Here is a 23,947-nt window from a genome sequence, read left to right on the forward strand (position 1 = left end):
CCAGGCAAGAATACAGGAGTGAGTTGCCACGCCCTTCTCCAGGGGATCTTCCCAGCTCAGGGATTGAACCCAGGTCTCCCGCATCGCAGGCGGATTCTTTACTGTCTGAGCCACCAGGAAAGCCCAAGAATACTGGAGGGATAGCCTAACTCTTCTCCAGGATATCTTCCCGACCCAGGGATCGAACCGGGTTCTCCTGCATTGCAGGTGGATTCTTTACCAGCTGAACTTCCAGGGAAGCCCAGTAAAGTCTGGGGTGGGACCCAATAATTTGCATTTTAACAGCTTCCCAGATGAAGCGGTTGCTGCTGTCCCACACTTTGAGAACCCATCTTAAAAGAGTTAGATTCTTGTTACATACTGGAGTTCAGCTGTGAGTGGGGCCTAAGGAGAGGAATGAAAATTAGTAGAAGACAGACACCTCTAATTCCTCTCTTTTCAAAGGTAAAGTGAACTGGGATCTACCACTGCATTGCTCATTCCCTATTTTGGTAGCCTTTATTTTACAACTTGAGAAAATAAAGGCTCTTTAAGGGTCATGTGAACAGCCCAAAGCTGATTACTCTGGTGGTTTCTTTGCTCCAGTAGACCAACCTCTCCCCTACCTCAGCACCTAATCTCCAGTTAACCCTGATCGGTTTATTAACCTTCTCTCCTCCCCTGCCCCGCCCGCAGCGTCTTGACGTAGTTGCACGGACAACGTGCACCCACATTCAAAGCCCACAGGGGGCCGTCCTCGGTGATGCACCTCGTGCTGCGCAGGCGCAAGCAGCAAGGCGCTGGAGCCGGTGTCATGGATTGTGTCAACTGGGTGGTAAGTGAGGATCATCAGCATGGCCTCTTGGCCTGCGCCCCGTGGGCGGGGAGTGTGACCCTGCGGTCATGGAAGCGGAGCTCCGCACACCACTTTTTTTCCTCCTGGCCCTTCACAGACATTCAGAGGCCCTCTCTCTTAGGGGCTTCTGCTGTTCTTCGCCTCCATGTTGGAGGACACGGATTAGAGCCAGTAGCTCACCTGGAAGTTGGATCTGGCTCCCATCAGAAGAGCAGATGTCCCTCCTCTTCTCCTTCTCGCTTCTCATCCAAACTGAGGTCCTCTAGAATACGGATGTGGGATGGTGGTTAGAGGTGGAATGCACCTTAGCCCTTCCAGTTTCCTATGTGTTTAGAATTACTAAATTCAGTTTTACTTTTAATTGTAGCCCTTAATTTTAGTATGGCCGCTGTTGAATCTAAGCTGTATTATTTAACTGATACAACAGGTAATGTGATACTTTGTTACCCCAACACATATTTTTAGAGGTCTCCCTCATCCTTCCATTTTCCCATCCGTAAGTATCTTAATGTTTAAGTGTTCAATTGAAATTGATAAACGGAGACGTTGCTCTCCTACCGCTAAGGAGTACCTAAACCTCACATGAGAATTGATAGGTTAAATGGCCTTGTGAGACTTTCTATCAATCTTAAAAACCTGAATTAAAGATAAAGGCAAGGAGTCATGTTGATTTTCAGTTCATTTCAAGTCAAAAGTTCACATTTGGTTAAAGGCAATGTAGTTTGTCCAGATCTGTGGTATTTTATGGGTTCCACCTATACATATACAGCATAAAAGGGTTCATGTCTTGAGAAAAGTTATTTTCATAATGTGTATCCATTGTCTGATTTTAGTGTGTTTTAAGATATGTAAAATAATTATACTTGAATTTACCATGTATACCATTTGATTATAATGAAGATAAACATAAAGTCTAACTGTAGTCCTAGAAGAGAAAGTACGTTCAGTTCCTACTTTGCTTTTGAAATTTTGTGTTGTAATGGGTCATTTTCGATGGCTGCTGTTACATTCTGAGGGTAGATCTTAAAAGATGTTTTTATCCCTAGGAGTTTTTCCCCCTTGCTTTAAATGTGATCACACTAGCTGAGACCAACACTGAAGCCTCAGTTTAGCACTCCTTTATCAGGGTAAACTGTTTTAGAAGAAGAGACTAATCTAGAGCACCTAATCTTACTGTTTATATTTGTGAATAACATATTACTTAAAATATTGTTGATTGGCTTATTTATAGGCTTACCCTTCGTCCTCAGAAGGATAAGTGTAAAGCCTAACTACTCTTGGCATGAACGTATTTATTTACTGAGTGGTATGAAAAAGCAGTCCTTGAATAACAGAATTTTCAATTTGGCCTGTTAATTGCTGAAATAAGAGCAATTCAACTACATTCCTATTTTGTCATTTCCTATCAGTCCACTAGGTCAGGTCAGTATTGTTAGTATACTTAGCATGGCTCTTTTTTTTTTTGCATTAATTTTAAAATTTTATTTATTTTTATATTTTATTTTATGTTTTGGCCATGCTGTATGACTTGCAATGAATCTTCATTCCTTGACTAGAGATTAAACTCGTGCCCCCAGTAGTGAAAGCATTGAGTCTTAACCACTGGACTGCCAGGATTATGGTGGAAGTGAAGCGCAGTTTACATAGATTTGAAGGACTGAGTTTATTTCGCAAGGGCTATTTTTCTATTGATATAGACCAATTTTTAATCTGGTAAAAATCTGCTTTTAGGATGTTACTTACTCTCTGCAGACTATGGAAGGATAAGGTTCATTTAGTTTCTTAGTTTCTGTCCCTCTTAGGAAATCCTTTTTGTTGCAGTTTACTTGACATGGTTCAGGATATCTTTTGGATTATGTGTGTTTTGGAAGTAGGAAGCACTTTGGTGACTATTGTAAATGCCTGCCCCAAATTTATGAGTTGGAATTTATTTACATTTGTGGAAATAATAAACTCTAAAAATGCTCTTTTGATCTGTTTGAGAAAAGAGTAAACTGAACAAAAGGTTCATTTCCACCTGCCTTAAATTCATTTCCTTTTAAAAAGGACTGGGGAGGTTAAATACTGGCACAGAAGTCAGGGAACATAAAAACAAGCATACATCTTGATGAGATTTGTACCTCGTATTTTCTTGTAGTATTGTGATTCAGGGCTTCCCTGATGGCTCAGCAGGTAAAGAACCTCCTGCAATGCAGAAAACCCAGGAGATGCCAGTTTAATCCCTGGGCTGGGAGGATCCCCTGGAGGAGGAAAGTGGCAGCCCACTCCAGTATTCCTGTCTGAAATATCCCTTGTACAGAGGAACCTAACAGACTGTAGTCCCTGCGGTCACAAAGAGTCAGACCTGAGTGAGCAGCCTACACTCTCATTGTGATTCAGCCTTATAGATAAACTGAGACTATGGATCTGAAATTAACACAATTTATGAAAAGCTAAGACTATACTGGGAATAGGATGCATTTAGTGAAAATCCTTGTGGTGGCTTTTCTTTAAATATAAGATTAGAAAGTGTACATTTCATGTTTTTTAAGGCTGGGCATGCTCAAACTTGAATGTAAAACTTTTAACAATTGCTTTTATGTAGGCTAAACTTTACAGATCTGTAATTGAAGATGTGATTGAAGGAGTGAGGGATCTCTTTGCTGAAGAAGGTGTGGAAGAAGAAGTCTTAAAAGACTTGAAGCAGGTTTGTAGAGAGTAAAAGTTTGTCTTTTGTTTTTTCAGCTTAAAAAATGGCTAAACTATAATTCAGAGCTCTTAATTAGCATTTAATACTTACCCACTTATTGAGATTTCAGTTGACAATTTAAAAGTTAAAAGAATAGCAGTAAATATCCTAATTGTTTTTTAAAGCCAACATTTTGTTTCTCTCTGCAGCTCTGGGAAACAAAGGTTTTGCAATCTAAAGCCACAGAAGACTTCTTCAGAAATAGTGTTCATTCACCTCTGTTCACTCTTCAGTTGCCACACAGCTTGCACCAAACATTGCAATCATCAGCAGGTTGGATACAGTTAGTAAATTAGTAGTATTTGTCTTTGTAACAAATTCTCCTTTGGTGGTGGTTTTGAATTAGGGTAATATTTTTAAGGTAAGAGGGCTTGGACTTCAAAAATCATTGTTAAATAAATGAATGCAGGATAAGTCATCACTGCCATGTAATTATTGATAAGAAAATTAGGTTGTTTAAACTATTTTTCTTTTTTTTTTAATTCTGTAGTCCCAAAAGGTGACAAAACCATACTTCAGAAGAACAGTTGTATAGTTCATGGGCTATTGGGAGTGACCTCTGGTTATTTCAGAAAATTTAATTGGCTGTAGCCAAGGAGTAATCCAGCCATTGCTGGTAAAGAAGCAGAGGGAAAGATGGGTACTTGCAAGCTTGTACACTCTTTTTTCTTGCTGTCTGTATGTATTATAAATTTGCCATTGAATTGGAAGCAAAATGGAGCTTTTGTGAAGATGCCTAGAAATGGACCTTACGTGTATTGTCACTAATCTTGATCCTAGTGAATCTAGATCTCTGCTTTTAAGGGAAATATTTGTCCATAATATGTCTATTAGTTTACACTGGAAAAGATTAGCTGTTAGCAATACTATTATGTCTTTCTAGCCTTTATTTCTTTTTTCTCCCCTGATTCTTACGATCATTATGCTGTCCTGATATGTGTATGTGTATACATTTTCTTGTTGATACACAGAGAAGCAGGCAGATAGAGACACTGACAGACGCAGAGGCACACACCAGCAGACACACCTAGATACAGACATGCCCAGACAGACACACACACACAAAGTAGGTTTTATTTGATTTAGCTGGGATTCAATAGATTAATGTCTGTAAGGGTGGATTAAATTGTCAGTACAAACTGGTGTGGGCCAAGGCAAAGGGACAATAGTAAGTAGGCTTGTACCTTCTCTATAACAAGATGAGAGAATTTAAGTGTGGTAGCAATGATAATGTATAAAAATGAAACCAGCAAAGAGTGGTGAGTTACCAAACAGCTTTTATCTGACTCTGTGCTTAAAATGTAGAATATTGCACTGTAAGAGTTAGCCATAGCAGTTTTAATTACTTAGTTGACACACTGAAACATTTTCCATCAAATTTTTTTTTGGCTATGCTTTCATTTTTAATTTTACTGTTTTATTAGGGCATTCCTTTTATTTCTGCATTTAAATAACATTCTTTTACTCTTTTTTTCATCATTAAAGAACTTTAAAGATTTTTTTCCTTAGGAGTGGCTTGGAGTGTGGTCCATGTGGAGGAGTAATATACTTGACTGGATTTTATCAAAAGTGTAGTTCTTGAAAAAAGAATAGCCAGAACACTTTCACTATCTGTCATTCAAAATTGCAATACTAGATTTTGCCGCAAGATGGTAATATTACCAATGATTTAAATCACAAAATAGTCTTGCAACTAATATATCTAGCTGACTTTCACTCAATGCTTCATTCTAATTTCTTTCTTAGAGGTTAGAATAATAGACATAATTACATTTAAACAAGATAGTTTTTCTTATTCTCTCCTGCTTCATTCATAATGAAGTGAAGAGGAAGCACGCGTGTCCTGTAAAACTGCACCGTAGGCCTTACTGCCTTCCATCTTCATTTCTAGGTACTCCAGTACCTAGTAAATTACTAACCTCATAAAATTGGAAGTGCTTTTTATGTCTTCTCATTGTATGCTTTTAAAAGCCTGATTAAGATAACCTAAACTTCTACAACCTTTTCATCTCTTGATAACAAGTTCTAATTAAATCTACAATGGAATAAGTCATTTGCCTTTGTCTGTTCCACAAATTTTATTATGTTTTCTTCGTATTATCCATTTGTTTAATAATTTGCTGTATCTTCAATTGTCAGCTTTTTTTTTCTTTTTTTGGGTGGGGGGTAACTCAGGAACGCTTTACACTTTGAAATCAAGAATCTCAAAGTACTTTTCTTTTGGGTTATAGATATCTGGCATATTAGAAGTTAAAGCTGAGACTTTTTAAAATGTTGATTTATTAATTTAAAAAGTGATTGCATGTTAATATATATTTGTTTAAAATAACTTTTCTAGAACAAAAAGTATTTAGTGAGAAGATTGGTATTGTTTCACTTTTCTGCAATTCTAGTTAATGTCTGGCTTAATTCAAGACAGCTGGATTCTCATATCTATTTCTAAATTTAATCTGTTGTGATATGTAGTTTTAGCAAAACTACATATAAGAAGAAAATCTAATATTCCATGGTTCAGTTCAGTTCAGTTTAGTCGCTCAGTCGTGTCTGACTCTTTGCGACCCCATGAATCGCAGCACACCAGGCCTCCCTGTCCATCACCAACTCCCAGAGTTCACCCAGACTCATGTCCATCGAGTCAGTGATGCCATCCAGCCATCTCATCCTCTGTCGTCCCCTTCTCCTCCTGCCCCCAATCCCTCCCAGCATCGGAGTCTTTTCCAATGAGTCAACTCTTCGCATGAGGTGGCCAAAGTACTGGAGTTTCAGCTTTAGCATCATTCCTTCCAAAGAAATCCCAGGGCTGATCTCCCTCAGAATGGACCGGTTGGATCTCCTTGCAGTCCAAGGCACTCTCAAGAGTCTTCTCCAAGACCACAGTTCAAAAGCATCAATTTTTCGGCACTCAGCCTTCTTCACAGTCCAACTCTCACATCCATACATGACTACTGGAAAAACCATAGCCTTGACTAGACGGACCATTGTTGGCAAAGTAGTGTCTCTGCTTTTGAATATGCTATCTAGGTTGGTCATAACTTTCCTTCCAAGGAGTAAGTGTCTTTTAATTTCATGGCTGCAGTCACCATCTGCAGTGATTTTGGAGCCCAAAAAATAAAATCTGACACTGTTTCCATGAAGTGATGGGACAGGATGCCATGATCTTTGTTTCTGAAGGTTGAGCTTTAAGCCAGCTTTTTCACTCTCCACTTTCACTTTCATCAAGAGGCTTTTGAGTTCCTCTTCACTTTCTGCCATAAGGGTGGTGTCATCTGCATATCTGAGGTTATTGATATTTCTCCCGGCAATCTTGATTCCAGCTTGTGTTTCTTCCAGTCCAGCGTTTCTCATGACGTACTCTGCATATAAGTTAAATAAGCAGGGTGACAATATAAAGCCTTGACGTACTCCTTTTCCTATTTGGAACCAGTCTGTTGTTCCATGTCCAGTTCTAACTGTTGCTTCCTGACCTGCATACAAATTTCTCAAGAGGCAGGTCAGGTGGTCTGGTATTCCCATCTCTTTCAGAATTTTCCACAGTTTATTGTGATCCACACAGTCAAAGGCTTTGGCATAGTCAATAAAGCAGAAATAGATTTTTTCTGGAACGCTCTTGCTTTTTCCATGATCCAGTGGATGTTGACAATTTGATCTGTGGTTCCTCTGCCTTTTCTAAAACCAGCTTGAACATCAGGAAGTTCACGGTTCACGTATTGCTGAAGCCTGGCTTGAAGAATTTTGAGCATTACTTTACTAGCGTGTGAGATGACTGCAATTGTGCGGTAGTTTGAGCATTCTTTGGCATTGCCTTTCCTTGGGATTGGAATGAAAACTGACCTTTTCCAGTCCTGTGGTCACTGCTGAGTTTTCCAAATTTGCTGACATATTGAGTGCAGCACTTTCACAGCATCATCTTTCAGGATTTGAAAGAGCTCCACTGGAATTCCATCATGTCCACTAGCTTTGTTCGTAGTGATGCTTCCTAAGGCCCACTTGACTTCACATTTCAGGATGTCTGGCCCTAGGTCAGTGATCACACCGTGGTGATTATCTGGGTCGTGAAGATCTTTTTTGTACAGTTGTTCTGTGTATTCTTGCCACCTCTTCTTAATATCTTCTGCTTCTGTTAGGTCCATACCTTTTCTGTCCTTTATCGAGCCCATCTTTGCATGAAATGTCCCCTTGGTGTCTCTAATTTTCTTGAAGAGATCTCTAGTCTTTCCCATTCTATTGTTTTCCTCTATTTCTTTGCATTGATCGCTGAAGAAGGCTTTCTTATCTCTCCTTGCTATTCTTTGGAACTCTGCATTCAGATGCTTATATCTTTCCTTTTCTCCTTTGCTTTTCGCTTCTCTTCTTTTCACAGCTATTTGTAAGGCCTCCTCAGACAGCCATTTTGCTTTTTTGCATTTCTTTTCCATGGGGATGGTCTTGATCCCTGTCTCCTGTACAATGTCACGAACCTCATTCCATAGTTCATCAGGCACTCTATCTATCAGATCTAGGCCCTTAAATCTATTTCTCACTTCCACTGTATAATCATAAGGGATTTGATTTAGGTCATACCTGAATGGTCTAGTGGTTTTCCCTACTTTCTTCAATTTAAGTCTGAATTCCATGGTTAGATAATTGAAAAAGCAGGAGTATTTTAATAGCTTTTTTGGGTAATTTGGTACTAAGGTAAAACTCAACAAGTGGTAGCTTTTGAGAGATTAGGTGCAAAGTAGAATCAATATCAGTGGACTTTTTGAAACTATATCAGTGGACTTTTTGTTAAAGTTCCCTGGTGTATCTTGCACTTTGAATGATTCTCTAACCTATGTGTAATTTTGTAACATATGTTGATGACTTGGAAAATGTTAGTTCACTGAGTTAAATATTTGACACATTGTTCATGATACAGGGTAAAAAGTCATTAGCATCCACCCACATCTCATCAGAAAAGTGTTCTAAGTATCAGAAAGCAATGAAGCTCACTGTTGTGGATATAGTTTCCAAAATTCTAATTTTTGCTTGAAAACTTGAATTTTATCATTCCTAAACAAACATTGTCAGTTCGCTTTTCTTTGAAGTGATGGGCACACTTAGTTCATTTTCAGAAAACTGCCATATACCCAGCTTTGAAGAACCATGGTTACTGTCAGTTTTTCTTTCAAGTAAAAGTAGTGTTTGTTGAAAAAAAGAAATTAGCTATGTCAGCTCCCAACTTAAACAATAGCACCATTGCATCTCGTTGTACTTCCTTGTACTTCTGTATGCTACAGAAATGCTTTATATGTTCTTCCAGTTTCCTCATACAGAATATTAAAAGGAAGTATACTTGAGGGTTGAAATTTAGTAAAAATAATTATTTATAGTTACATTAAGGAACTTCTTGGAGAAGGAAATGGCACCCCACTCCAGTACTCTTGCCTGGAAAATCCCATGGACGGAGGAGCCTGGTAGGCTGCAGTCCATGGGGTCGCTAGGAGTCGGACACGACTGAGTGACTTCACTTTCACTTTTCACTTTCATGCATTGGAGAAGGAAATGGCAACCCACTCCAGTGCTCTTGCCTGGAGAATCCCAGGGACAGGGGAGCCTGGTGGGCTGCCGTCTCTGGGGTCGCACAGAGTAGGACACGACTGAAGTGACTTAGCAGCAAGGAACTTCTTAAGTGAAACAGTTTTGTTGTTGCTGGTTTTATTTTTTTGTTGTTGTGAGTGAATAGCCGTAGAGAGTAAATACAGTGAGCACTAGTAGGGTTTGGTGCTAACAGGCTTACTTCATGTGACGGTGCCTTCAGTTTTAATCATTGTGGCTTTGTGCCAAGTGCAGATGTCAATAATACCCTGCCCCAAATGCTTAGTGAGAAATGAAAAAGGCATAAATTGCCTTGATACCCTGGTGGCTCAGATGGTAAAGAATCTGCCTGCATTGTGGAAGACCTGGGTTCCATTTCTGGGTTGGGAAGATCCCCTGGAGGAGGACATGGGAACCCACTCCAGTATTCTTGCCTGGAGAATCCCCATGGACAGAGGAGGCTGGTGGGCTACAGTCCATGGGGTCACAAAAGTCGGACACGACTTAGTGACTAAACGACCACCATTCTATTATTATATATCATTTATAGTCTTTTTTAAAAATAATTAATTTTAAAGAGCATCTTTAGATTCACAGATTTGAGAGAAATTTCGCATGTACTGCTTGCTCCCTACTCAAGCATTAGCCTCTTTAGTTATCAGCATCCCTCAGGAGAGTGCAGTATTTGTTATAATTATAAATAAACCTGCATTGATATGTAAAGTCACAGTTTACATGATCACTTTTGGTGTTCTACATTCTGTAGGGTTGGGCAGGTGCATAATGATTTGAATCCATTGTAATAGTTTCATACAGAGTATTTCCATTGCCCCCAATACTTCTGTGCTCCTCTTCATCGGTTCCCCTCACACCACTCCTTGGAAACCACTGATCTTTTTACTACTAATATCTCTATAGTTTTGCCTTTTCCAGGTTGTCATATATTTGGAATATTATACTATAGTATATAGCCTTTTCAGGTTGGCTTCTTTCCATTAGTAATATGATTTTAAGATCCTTCTGTGTCTTTTCATGGCTTGATAGCTCCTTTTGTTTCAGCACTAAATAATATTCCATTGTCTGGAGGTACTGCAGTTAATATACACTCATCCCCTGAACAATGACATATTGGTCTCTGAATTTGGCAATTATGAATAAAACTTCTGTAAAAATGAGTGTGCAGGTTTTTGTGTAAAAGTAAGTTTTCAACTCCTTTGTGTATAAATACCAAAGAATGTGATTGCTGGATCATATGATAAGAGTATATTTCATTTGGTAAGAAAGTGCCAAACTTTTCCAAAGTGGCTGAACCATGAGAGTTTGTTGCTCTGCATATTTATCAGCATATTGGTGTTAGGTCTGCCATCTGTATATCTTCTTTGGTGAAGTGTTTGTGTAGCTGCTTGATTTATTTTTTAATTTGATTATTTTGTTGTTGTTAAGTTTTAAGAGTTCTTTGTGTATTTTTAATAAGTCTCTTATCAGGTATGTCTTTTGCAAATATCTTCTCCCAAACTGTGGCTTGTCTTCTCATTCTCCTGACTTGTCTTTCACAAAGCAGTTTTTAATTTTAATGAATTCCAAATTATCAGTTATTTCTTTCATGGATTGTGCTTTTGGTGTTGTATCAAAAAATTCATTGCCATATTCAAGTCATCTAGATTTTCTCCTATGTTATTTTCTAGGAGTTTTATGGTTTTGCATTTTACATTTAGGTCTATGATCTGTTTTGAGTTAGTCTTTGTGAAGAGTGTAGGGCCTGTATCTAGGTTCCTTTTCTTTTTTTGCATGGTATGTTCAGTCTCAGCACTTTTTGTTGAAGAGACTGTATTTGCTCCATCTTACTGCTTATGCTTCTTTTGTCAAAAGTCAATTGATTATATTTACGGGGGGTCACCCTGGGCTCTTTGTTCTGTTCCTTTGGTCTATTTGTCTATTTTTGTTTTGCCATATTACACTGTCTTGATTACTGTAGCTTTATAGTAAGTCTTGAAGTTGGGCAGTATTAGTAGTTCAGTTTTTTCTCCTTGAATATCATATTGGTTATTCTGGATCTTTTGCTTATAATGCACTTTTGAGAGAGAAATGGGATTCTATTGATAATAACTTCAGAACAATAGGTGTAAACTGGGACTGTCTTGAGCACACTGGGGTGTGTTGTCAGTCTGCCCATGATTGCTGTATTCCTAGGGCCGTTCCAATCACCATCTGATTTTTGGTCTTCATGTCACATAGTCTTTTTGATGCAACCATCAGTCACTGTGGGAAGAAGATAAGGAAGAACCAGGAACATTGAGAGATTTGTTGGCTTTCAGCTTTGAGCATTGAAACTCTTAAACTTCAGGTACAAACTGCATGTCCAATTGTTCTTGAACTTGGATCGGTTGAAAATTTAAGCATTGCTGTTGTTTCTTGAGATGATTTGAATTAGAATATTCAGTTTGGTCATCAGGAGACAGCCATGTGCTAAAGAGTAGTCACAAAGAAGAAATTTACCAGTCTTTGCACCTCTTGAATAATGTGACTTGGATATTAAAATTTGGAATGGTTCAAAATGGACCCAAGTTTGTTAAGCTGCCTTAATGTATTAAAGACTTTTTGGTGTGTAGGGAAAAACACACTTATAACTGTGAATGTTGTTATGCTGTATTATATATTGTATAGTATATATTATGCTATCTTTTTATAAAGTTCATTAAATTATATTTGGCAGATTTTTAATTCCTTCTATATTCTAAAGCTTATTGTTTGTGAAATTTGCTATTTCTAGAGTATGAACAAACACCAAAATTCTGACTCTTCCAGTTCAAGTAAAAACATGTATTCAGTTAAAACTTAATTGGTTATCAAAACTGTCTTGAGTATTTTAAAAAGTACATTTCAGGCACATATAATTTGTGAATGTGTATGAATGGTGAATTTAACTTGTGAATTTAGTATCAAAATTAAGTAGGAACTGTGTGAAACTTTACTATAAAATTTTGTTAGTTCAGTTCTTTTGATGACTATAAAGAAACTCTTAAAACTCTCTTATAGCTCTGTTTGATTTACATGAGTAGAGAGAATTATCCTCTGGGATTTATTTCAGAGTATTTAAAAGGGGAGAATTGTTGCTATTTTTCCTCAGAAATTCTTTTAATTGCTGCAGACAGTATGTTAACAGATTTTTGTTTCCTCTCAGGCTGTGACTTAAGCTGTACCAGCCTAAGCTTTGCTCACTTCAGCTAATTAAGACTAATACCATTGTGTTCCTGCCACTCCAGTTCTTTCTAATTGAGCCTTTCTAAAAGAATGCCTGCTAATAAGCAAAGCCATAGATGGCAGAGGATAAAAATAATTTTGTACCTCATTAACTATCAGTCTCTGTAGCTTCACTTCTGTTGTCTTAATGTGACAAGAATGGTTAGTTAAAAAAATTTGCTCTTCTGAGCTGTTTGTTGTATGTAATGGAGCCACTTTAGTGTCAGAAGTGGATCTTTGGGGAAGTGAAAGTGAAGTCGCTCAGTCGTGTCTGACTCTTTGCGACCCCATGGGCTGTAGCCTACCAGGCTCCTCCATCCATGGGATTTTCCAGGCAAGAGTACTGGAGTGGGGTGCCATTTCCAAGTCTTCCTTAATACAGTATGTGAAAAAAAATACCATAAAAATATTATGTTTAATATATACATGCTGCTTAAACATGCAAAAATGTTTTCTATTTCATTAAAGAAAAGAGATGGTCTTCTAACAGTCAGGTTCAAGTAGATAAAATGAACCTTGAGGTAAGGTTTAAGGTTATATTGGTCAACTAAGATCCTTCTAGTAACTATTTGTTTTTTAGACTGATGTTTAAATAAATTTTATTGAAGCATAGTAGATTGAAAATGTGTTAGTTTCTGCTGTACAACAAAGTGAATCAGTTATAAATATACATATATCCACTCTTTTATAGATGCTTTTCCCATATAGCAGAGAAGGCAATGGCACCCCACTCCAGTACTCTTGCCTGGAAAATCCTATGGATGGAGGAACCTGGTAGGCTGCAGTCCATGGGGTTGCTAAGAGTCGGACACAACTGAGTGACTTCACTTTCACTTTTCCCATATAGGTCATTACAGGGTTTTGAGAAGTTTCCTGTGCTATACAATAGCTTCTTAATAATTACCTATTTTATATGTGGTAATATGTGTATGTTATTCCCACTCTCCCAATTTATCCCTCCCCCACCTTCTCCCACCCTAGTAACTGTAAGTTTGTTTTCCCCATCTGTGACTGTATTTTGTAAATAAGTTCATTTGTACCATTTTTTTTGATTCCACATATAAATGATATTATATATTTGTTTTTCTCTGTCTGACTTCACTCAGTATGACAATCTCTAGGTTTCCATGTTGCTGCAGATGACATTATTTTGTTCTTTTTTAGACTTATTTTTAAACAATTGCATTTAAAACCATTTGGCCAACCTTCTAGATGTACAAAACCAAAGGGATAGTTAGCATAGGAAATTGGTGCAAATAAAGATAAATGAGATGACAGGTTTAATGCAGGTTGAGTTGGTGTTCTTCTAAGAATTTATTGTCATATTTTTCTTTGCAGTTTACTTGAAGTCCTGCAGAGACTTCAGGAGACATGTTCTTTTAGATTTACTCTTAAAACTGTGTATCTATGTTTGCTTAATTACTTGACTAAAGTACTATAAATAAATTTTCATGAAATAAATTAATTGAAATTTCTTTTGAACCTATTAAAACTTAGAATGATTTATGGTAGTTTACATTTTTGTTTTTTTTGCTCAAAGTATAGTTGCTTGGAAACATGCCATAAAATTACTTTTTTTCCATTATGAAAAGTTGTGATGGAGGTACATTGACTTCCTAAAGACAACCTAGCTGTTTTACTATGGACTTCTATAATACAATATACTTGATTGCAATGGGATTTTCTTTTGGTACTTAAAATAGTTGTAAAGTCTTTATCTGAAATTGTTGGGAAAAGATATGATTAACTATTTTTACCTCACTTGGAATCAGAAAGTATAGAATTTATCATGGTTGAAATGTTAGTGATGGAAAGCATTAAAAAAAATAAGGTATACTTAGAGAAATTTTATTAAATTGGTAAAATCTAATGACTATGTAATGTTTATTTTGTTTTCTATACAGCATCGTTTGTTATTCCTGCTGGTAGAACTCGTCCCAGTTTTACCGCAGCAGAACTGGTATGTAGCTTATTTAAGATATATTTTTAAAAGAGATGCCCCAGTTTTAGTGAATGGTGGCTGAAGGCTGGGCAGAGATGTAATTTGTAAAACTTTAGTTGAATGAGGAAAGATGTCGTAAGGGATGGGAAGACAAAAATAGCTTCTATAATATAGATGTTGGAAAAATTCACGAGTTTCAGATGTAATATTTTCTCACCAGCTTTTCCTATCTTCCAGAGCAGTTGTTAGCATCTGCCAAGACTGTACCTACCAGATTAGGAAATTTCTAAAGTTACATTGTACGGAGTTTTAATACACTGTATAATGTTATATACTTAGTGGTTCCTAAGTAGATGATTTTGATATGCTGCATTTTCTGACTTTTTCCCCCCTAGCGTTGAGGCACATCATAGTTCTTCCTTTTATTTAAGTGGAATATTTGGTTATTTTTTACCTTTGTATAATAGAGGTCGGTTTCCCCCCTAGGATTTGGGGGCAGAAGATAAAATTTAAAATTTACATATAGAAAATTGAGTAGTTTTCAGGTGGGGAAAAATAGAACTATTTCTCTCTCTCTTTTTTTTTTAAAGGTTTCCCTGGTGGCTTAGTGGTAAGAAATCCACCTGCTAATGCAGGAAATGCGGATTCCATCCCTGGATCAGGGACATCCCCTGGGGAAGGAAGTGGCAACCCATTCTAGTATTCTTGCCTGGAGAATCCCATAGACAGTGGAGCCTAGTGGGCTACAGTCCATGGGGTCGCAGAATTGGACACGACTTTGCAACTAAACAACAACAAAAGATGATATATGATTGACTAACTGTTCTTCACCTTCTTCCAGCCCACGAGTTACCTTTCTGGGTACAAGATTTTTGTTGTTGTTTAGTTGCTAAGTTGTGTCTGACTCTTTTGCGACTCCTTGGACTGTAGCTCTCCAGGCTCCTCTGTCCATGGGATTCTCCGGGCAAGAATACTGGAGTGGGTTGCCATTTCCTTCTCCAGGGGATCTACCCCACCCAGGTATAGAACCTGTGTCTCCTACATTGGCAGGCAGGTGCTTTACAGCTGACTCACTTAGTGGACCATTTATTTCTGTTTCTTCATTAAAAACAAAAATCATAGTCCTTACCACAATTTTTAGAAAGAATGGTGCTGCTTTTGATAAGATACCAGTGAAGAAATATTTCTATCTTTGGAATTCTTGGAAATAAGTTCTCATTAATGATGGGCTTCCCTGGTGGCTCAAATGGTAAAGAATCTGCCTACAGTGCAGGAGACCCAGGTTTGTTCCTTGGGTTGGGAATATCCTCTAGAGAAAGGAATGGCTACTGACTCCAGTGCTTGCCTGAAGAATTCAATGGACAGAGGAGATTGGTGGGCTACAGGCCATAGGGTCACAAAGAGTTGGACTTGACTGGAGCAACCAACGCACACACGAAGAGTAAAATCAGATTTAGAAAGTAAAAAGTGATAGGGCCCTACAGTATTGTATCCCAAAGGTAGCTGTTTTAACTGTATGATATATATCCATTTAGACTTCTTCATTAAAGAAAGTTGTATTAATTTTCACAGTAAAAGTAGGATCATTCTCTGGACTATTTCTGTCATTTCTTTTTTCTAAACTTAGTAATATAGATGGCCCTTCTCAATGCCAGGTAAATATTGATTAGCCTTAGTGGATGTGTCACAGTTTAATTAACCAGCCTTTTGTTTATGGACATTTAAATTATTTTTAGTATTTTTCTAATATGGCATTACATTGGTGATACTAGTAGATAATGTGTTGGTGTGTTTGTGATAATCAGGTAATTGGGATAAATTTCTGGAAGTAGAATTTCTGGGTCAAAGATAATGCATGTTTTTAGTTTTGGTATATACTGCAAAATTGCTGTCCAAAAGGATTGTACCATATATGCTCATATAAGCAGTGGAGTGAGAGAATATGATTTTTATCATATTCTTAGCAGCATTGGGTAATATTAATCAGTCTTTTAAATTTTTGCATGTCAGATAGGCAAACATGTTTCCTTATCTTTTCATTTAGTTTTTAAAAAATTTTAAAACCCTAAGGTCTAATTATTCTCAAATAAAAATGATACACTTTAATCTGCTTTAAAATAATATTAGTGATCAACTTACAGACTAGAGGACTCCTATAAACAACTGTGGATCTTATATTTGACATCTTGAGGATCAGTGCCCATTTTAAAGCTATGTTGTGGGCAGATTTTATGAGTCAGTGTTCATGTTATTTATGAAGACTTACTGACTTCATTGCTAATAGCCATAGAAGGAAATTCCTTTTATTTTTAATGAGATGATCTACATCAAATATTAAAAAGCTGTTTTACTCAAGAGTACTCAGCCCTAATGTTGGGTTACTATTGTCCTGTTGACCTTAATCAGATTTTTTTGTATCCTCTATGAGATCAGGAAAAAAGTTTCAAGTAAAGCCTCTTTCTAACTTTTGAATGTAAAATTCTCATATCTAGGGCACCTCAAACTCCAGTGCAAGCTTTACTTTTCCTGGTTATCCTATTCATGTACCGGTGGGTGTGACACAGCAGACTACATCTGGTAAGAGTATAGTCTTACGAATATTTTGTTTTTAGCATTGGTACTGATTTCTGGATATTAACTTCCATGAGTTTAAATTAACTATACCTCAAGTCATTGAAGTTATAGGAACTTTTGATAAACCTTACTTAAAAGTAATAATAAATAGTAGTTGTTATGAAAGCAAGCTACCGCAAAAAAACACTAAGCCTCTCTATTAAGACAGGCACTAAGCTTGTCCCCACATTTCACTTCCAGTTCTCTTTCCCCACATTGTATAAGATGCTTTGTGTAGGTTTTCTCTAGTTTAAGCTAGTTCCCGGAATTTTTATACACATATCCCAGCTAGGTCTAATCAAGAAAAACTAAAGATTAGATTTATCAACCTTTGCCTCCTTTCTTATTGGAGATTGTATCAGAATATTTGAAAAATTTGGAGGTTTAACTTGTGTCTGCTTTTCAGAGAACTGTTTCTTTATTTGAAAGAGAATCATACCTATTTTTTTTTGGTCATTACAGAGTTTAAGCAAAGTACCTGACTCAGTGTTCAAAAAGTAAATTTCTTTCTTCTTTTTAGTATTATTTTAAGGAAAAAAGGGGAAAATTTGTTAACTTTTGAAATTATTAAATCCTTTTTGGACAGCCTTGTCTTATAGTTGTTCTATGGTATCTTATATCTAAAGTATACATTCTCCATGACTAGGTTTCTTAAAAATCCCAATTTAGGTTATTAACACTGTAATTTATTACACAGTGGGAAAGGCTCATGGAATAAATATTGGTGGCCTGTGTATGTCTCCAAATGTGCCATATAAGCAATAGTGGGAAAAGGCTAAAGTTAAAGCAAGATATATTTAATTTTTCGAAATAAGAGTAATACATTATTATGGTAGAAGACACACACACAAAAATCTGGAAAAAAAAACTCCTAGAGATAACCACTGTTAACCTATTGATATATTTCCTCCTGGTCTCCTGTGCATGAGATTGTTTTTTTTTAAAGGAGATTAGGATTCTGTTATACTTACAGTTTTGTTTTCTCCTTTTAAAGCTCACCTTTGTAAAGTCAGTGTACCATTTATGGTGACACAGACTTCTGAAAGAGCAAATGTTCTTCAGCATCCAGTTCAGCAAGTATTTCAGCTGCTTGGGCAGCCGTCAATAATACAGACCAGTATTCCGCAATTAAACCCATGTTTTCTTCAAGCAACTACTGAAAAATCACTGAGAATGGAAACTGTGCTCCAGCAACCTATAGTTCTTCCTTCTGAGACAGTGGATAAGAAACATTTAGAAAACACTACCAGTGATATTCTTGTACCTCCTGGAAATGAGCATAAAATCATATCTGAAGCTTTATTGAATCAGCTGGTAAGCTCTCAGTACATCAGCTTTCCAGGTGGTGTATTTACTCCACAGGTCTCTCAAACAGATTCCATTGTGGAGCCAGTGCTCTGGGTTTCAGCTCGCATGACTCAAAATCTGCATGGGCCCCTTTCCACTGGCCCTCAGGGAGCTCAGCACCAGCATGTGCTTGAGGCTCAGCCTAGTGTTCTTAAAAACAGGATGTGTGGATGTGATTCTGTAAAGCAACCAAGAAATACAGAGGAGCCCAATAGCCTACCTGTCTCAGAGAAGGTAGTACTGTGGTTAACTTACTGATATTAACAGATAAACAGTAGCCAGTGATTAGATGTCCTGAGTGGCTTTTTTTTTAACCTGTAACATTACTCAAAAGTATGCTTTGCTTTTTCGTTTAGAAGATTGTTTCTTTATTTTCTTTAAACACACCTATCAGTTTTTAAAAGTATTCATGCTCAGCATTTCTAAACTTTTAGTTTTCTTGAATGAATTAGAATATTTCTTTGAAGAAAATGCATTTGTTTTAAGCTTCCCTGGTGGCTCAGCTGGTAAAGAATCTGTCCACAGTGCGGGAGATCTGGGTTCGATCCCTGGTTTTGGAAGATCCCCTGGAGAAGTGAACGGCTACCCACTCTAGTATTCTGACCTGGAGAATTCCATGGACTGCATAGTCCATGGGGTCACAAAGAGCTGGACACAACTGAGCGACCTTCACTTTTCAATCTGTTTTATGTTTCCCTTACATTGTGAGGATTGTTTTTGTGTGCAGATGAAGTTTAAGATTCAGAAGTGCATCCTAGTAATTAAGTGAGTATTTTGAGGTAATTCATTAAATGTTCAAAAGAGATCCAAAGTCTTATTTCTTGTTCTACCTTTGTGCTTAGTCACTCTGTTCTACATAATTTTCCTAAATTTCCATATGAAAGTTTTCTCTGCACGAGGAAGTATCTTTCTGGTAGATATTTTGTTTCTCTGTTTGCTAAAATACTAATTTCTTTTGGAATTCAAACCACTAAAAAATAGCTCCTAATTAACTTTCCATATTAAAAATAGGTTCACATTACTAATTTCCAAGGAATTCATAGTGATTGCAGAAAGATTCATGGAGAATTTTGCATGGTAAAATTAAAAAATCTTGTGTTATTTTTTTACAAATGTAAAATGTCTTACAGCTAACTCTACTTATACAATTTAGTGACATATGACAAATAATTGAAAACTTGTGTCTCCGACTAATGATTTAGTAGTCCTTTAGAAATGCTGTACGAATCTGTGGCAATATAGTAGTTAATTGCAACCTTAATACTTTTCTAGATAAAAGGGAAGGGTATAGTATAAGGTTTACTATGAAAGAGAAAGTCACTCAGTCATGTCTGACTCTTTCCGACCCCATGGACTGTAGCCTGCCAGATTCCTTTGTCCATGGAATTCTCCAGGCAAGAATATTGGAGTGGGTTCAGTTCAGTTCAGTTCAGTCGCTCAGTCGTGTCCGACTCTTTGTGACCCCATGAATCGCAGCACACTAGGCCTCCCTGTCCATCACCAACTCCCGGAGTTCACCCAGACTCATGTCCATTGAGTCAGTGATGCCATCCAGCCATCTCATCCTCTGTCATCCCCTTCTCCTCCTGCCCCCAAATCCCTCCCAGCATCAGAGTCTTTTCCAGCGAGTCAACTCTTCGCATGAGGTGGCCAAAGTATTGGAGTTTCAGCTTCAGCATCAGTCCTTCCAATGAACACCCAGGACTGATCTCCTTTAGGATGGACTGGTTGGATCTCCTTGTAGTCCAAGGGACTCTCAAGAGTCTTCTCCAACACCACAGTTCAAAAGCATCAATTCTTCGGTGCTCAGCTTTCTTCACAGTCCAATTCTCACATCCATAATGACCACTGGAAAAACCATAGCCTTGACTAGACAGATCTTTGTTGGAAAAGTAATGTCTCTGCTTTTGAATATGCTATCTAGGTTGGTCATAACTTTCCTTCCAAGGAGTAAGCGTCTTTTAATTTCATGGCTGCAATCACCATCTGCAGTGATTTTGGAGCCCCCAGAAAATAAAGTCTGACACTGTTTCCACTGTTTCCCCATCTATTTCCCATGAAGTGATGGGACTGGATGCCATGATCTTAGTTTTCTGAATGTTGAGCTTTAAGCCAATTTTTGCACTCTCCTCTTTCACTTTCATCAAGAGGCTTTTAGTTTCTCTTCACTTTCTGCCATAAGGGTGGTGTCATCTGCATATCTGAGGTTATTGATATTTCTCCCGGCAATCTTGATTCCAGTTTGTGCTTCTTCCAGCCCAGTGTTTCTCATGATGTACTCTGCATATAAGTTAAATAAGCAGGGTGACAATATACAGCCTTGACGTACTCCTTTTCCTATTTGGAACCAGTCTGCTGTTCCATGTCCAGTTCTAACTGTTGCTTCCTGACCTGCATATAGGTTTCTCAAGAGGCAGGTCAGGTGGTCTGGTATTCCCATCTCTTTCAGAATTTTCCAGTTTATTGTGATCCACACAGTCAAAGGCTTTGGCATAGTCAATAAAGCAGAAAGAGATGTTTTTCTGGAACTCTCTTGCTTTTTCCATGATCCAGCGGATGTTGGCAATTTGATCTCTGGTTCCTCTGCCTTTTCTAAAACCAGCTTGAACATCAGGAAGTTCACGGTTCACATATTGCTGAAGCCTGGCTTGGAGAATTTTGAGCATTACTTTACTAGTGTGTGAGATGAGTTCAATTGTGCGGTAGTTTGAGCATTCTTTGGCATTGCCTTTCTTTGGGATTGGAATGAAAACGGACCTTTTCCAGTCCTGTGGCCTCTGCTGAGTTTTCTAAATTTGCTGGCATATTGAGTGGAGCACTTTCACAGCATCATCTTTCAGGATTTGGAATAGCTCAACTGGAATTCCATCACCTCTACTTGCTTTGTTCATAGTGATGCTTTCTAAGGCCCACTTGACTTCACATTCCAGGATGTCTCGCTCTAGGTGAGTGATCACACCATCGTGATTATCTTGGTCATGAAGATCTTTTTTGTACAGTTCTTCTGTGTATTCTTGCCATCTCTTCTTAATATCTTCTGCTTCTGTTAGGTCCATACCATCTCTGTCCTTTGTTGAGCCCATCTTTGCATGAAATGTTCCCTTGGTATCTCTAATTTTCTTGAAGAGATCTCTAGTCTTTCCCATTCTGTTGTTTTCCTCTATTTCTTTGCATTGATCGCTGAAGAAGGTTTTCTTATCTCTCCTTGCTATTCTTTGGAACTCTGCATTCAGATGCTTATATCTTTCCTTTTCTCCTTTGCTTTTCGCTTCTCTTCACAGCTATTTGTAAGGCCTCCCCAGACAGCCATTTTGCTTTTTTGCATTTCTTTTCCATGGGAATGGTCTTGATCCCTGTCTCCTGTACAGTGTCACTAACCTCCATCCACAGTTCATCAGGCACTCTGTCTATCAGATCTAGTCTGGAGTGGGTAGCCGTTCCCTTCTCCAGGGGATCTTCCCAACCCAGGCATCAAACCCAGGTCTCTTGCATTGCAGCAAGATTCTTTATTGTCTGAGCCACCAGGGAAGCCCAAGGTATCCTATAGGGTACAGTGAAGGATAACGAACAAAGAACATGTTTATCAGAAACCATTTGACTTATTCTTAGAGTGTTTCAGATGTTTGATGAAGCCTGTTCAAAATCTTTTAGCAGGTGTTTTTAGTTTAGTTTGGTATAATGTATTAAGGGCTTCTCTAGTGACTCCGATGGTAAAGAATTCACATGCAATGCGGGAGACCTGGGTTTGACCCCTGGGTTGGGAAGATCCCCTGGAGGAGGGAATGACAACCCACTCCAGTATTCTTGCCTGGAGAATCCCCATGGAGAAAGGAATCTGGCGGGCTACAGTCCATAGGGTCGCAAAGACTCTGACATAACTGAGTGACTAAGTACACACACTAAGGGTAAAACACTTTTTGAGCATTTTTTATCATATTTTCACAAACCATATAAAATTTAAGAAATGTAGGATAAATTCCTAATTATGAAACAGATGATTTTGAGAGAAAATGACTGTAAGTGTTTTCATCACTTATAATTTTAGAGGCGTTTTCCTCCTGGAGTCTGACATTTAAAGATTTCTGGAGTGATGATTCAAGGACTTATTCTGCTGTCACCTATTAGATGTCATCTTGTATTGTTTTGATATGGAGAAGTCGATCAGTTAAGGAGGATTAAGCGAGGATTGTTTAGAGGGTAGTGGTTAAGAGCTTAAGCTTTAAACGCACAACAGGTTCAAATTCCAGGGTTGCCTCTTAAAAGCAAACTATGTAATGTTGCTCTTTAAAATTCAGTGATTGTCTGTAAACTGGGCATAAAACCAGCCTCATAATTTTTAGAGTTATCAGAGATGTTTATGGAGTTTTTAATAGCTTCTGTCACCATGATAAGATTTAGATTAGTGCTGTTACGCTTTATGGGCATGTGACATATTGGATAATGGTTCATACAACTTGTTGGTTGATTTTAAAATATATCTGTATTTAAAACACAAACATTGAAAGGAATTTATGTTAAAAATTTTTTCCGTTGGATATCTTAAAATAGTAATCTGGTAAAATTTATACTAATATAATTTTCAAAAAAGTTTATAAATAACTCTCTATAAGTAGCTTTCAGAAATTCTTATTGCTGAAAACAAGTTACAGTTAGCCCTTCGTGTACAATTAGCCTGCTTTTCCTGTGTAGACTGCCAAAGATCTTAAGTTTTTATGTAGGTTTAACATCATTATTGTTGCATAAAATATATTCCTGACAGTTTTTTACATGCTCCTATTTTATGGTGCATATTATTGTATATTACTATGTTAAGTTTTTCCTCAGTGGAGGAATTTTGTTTTCTAATCTTACAATGCTATAGAAAATTAGGAACTCGGATTTTCATTGTAACTCCCAAAAGTAGAAGGACAGAAATGGGTATGATGGTGTATCTTCTCCAGCTCCTTTTCATCTCTTGCTTCTCTCCCCACCATCTTCATTGTCCCTCTCCCAGATATTATTTCTGCTACCTTCTCTTTAAAATATTTACCTTTCTGACTGCTTCTTCTTATCTCCTTCATGACTCCTCTTTATCTGCCCTTCCTGTTTCCTAAAGGTTCTATCCTCAGCTCGTTTCTTAGTTCATGTTTTCCATGGGCAGTCTCATGCAATATCATGGTTTTAACTATGATCTTCTTATTGATAACTGCATTTCCAATCCTGTTATTCTCTTGAACTTCAGTCTCCAACTCAGTGGACATGAATTTGAGTAAGCTCTCGGAGTTGGTGATGGACAGGGAAGCCTGGCATATTGCAGTACATGGGGTAGCAGAGTTGGACACGACTGAGTGACTGAACTGAACTGAAAGTATTGAAATCATATAGAGTCTGTTCTCTTATCATACAGTGGACTCTTAAACAGCAGAGGGGTTAGGGACCCTGAGCTCTCTGCAGTGAAAAATCTACGTATAAGTTTATATAGTCAGCCCTCTGTACCCATGAAAGTGAAAGTCACTCAGTTATGTCTGACTCTACTGGAGTGGGTACCCTTTCCCTTCTCCAGGGGATCTTCCCAAGCCAGGGATCGAACCCAGATCTCCCTCATTGCAGGCAGATTCTTTACCAGCTGAGCCACAAGGGAAGCCCTCTGTATCCATGGATTCAACCAATCACAGATCTTGCAGTACATATTTATTGAAAAAGATCC

General features: G+C 37.7%; 1 protein-coding gene across 6 annotated transcripts in view; it reads left to right on the forward strand.

The window, feature by feature from the left end:
* Positions 1-659: 659 nt before the first annotated feature.
* Positions 660-23,947, forward strand: part of GTF2A1L (general transcription factor IIA subunit 1 like) — a 168,394-nt gene continuing 145,106 nt past the window's right edge. For 5 of the 6 annotated variants that reach the window (XM_055540050.1, XM_055540051.1, XM_055540055.1 and 2 more), the window contains exons 1-6: positions 825-1,092; positions 3,420-3,521; positions 3,713-3,836; positions 14,264-14,319; positions 16,794-16,878; positions 17,909-18,228. In XM_055540050.1, coding sequence (XP_055396025.1) covers positions 883-1,092; positions 3,420-3,521; positions 3,713-3,836; positions 14,264-14,319; positions 16,794-16,878; positions 17,909-18,228 — 897 coding nt within the window. In that variant the 5' untranslated portion in view covers positions 825-882. The other variant, XM_055540054.1, reaches the window with a different exon arrangement.

Source organism: Bubalus kerabau, chromosome 11, assembly GCF_029407905.1.
Source record: "Bubalus kerabau isolate K-KA32 ecotype Philippines breed swamp buffalo chromosome 11, PCC_UOA_SB_1v2, whole genome shotgun sequence".
Classification (NCBI taxonomy): Eukaryota; Metazoa; Chordata; class Mammalia; order Artiodactyla; family Bovidae; genus Bubalus; species Bubalus kerabau.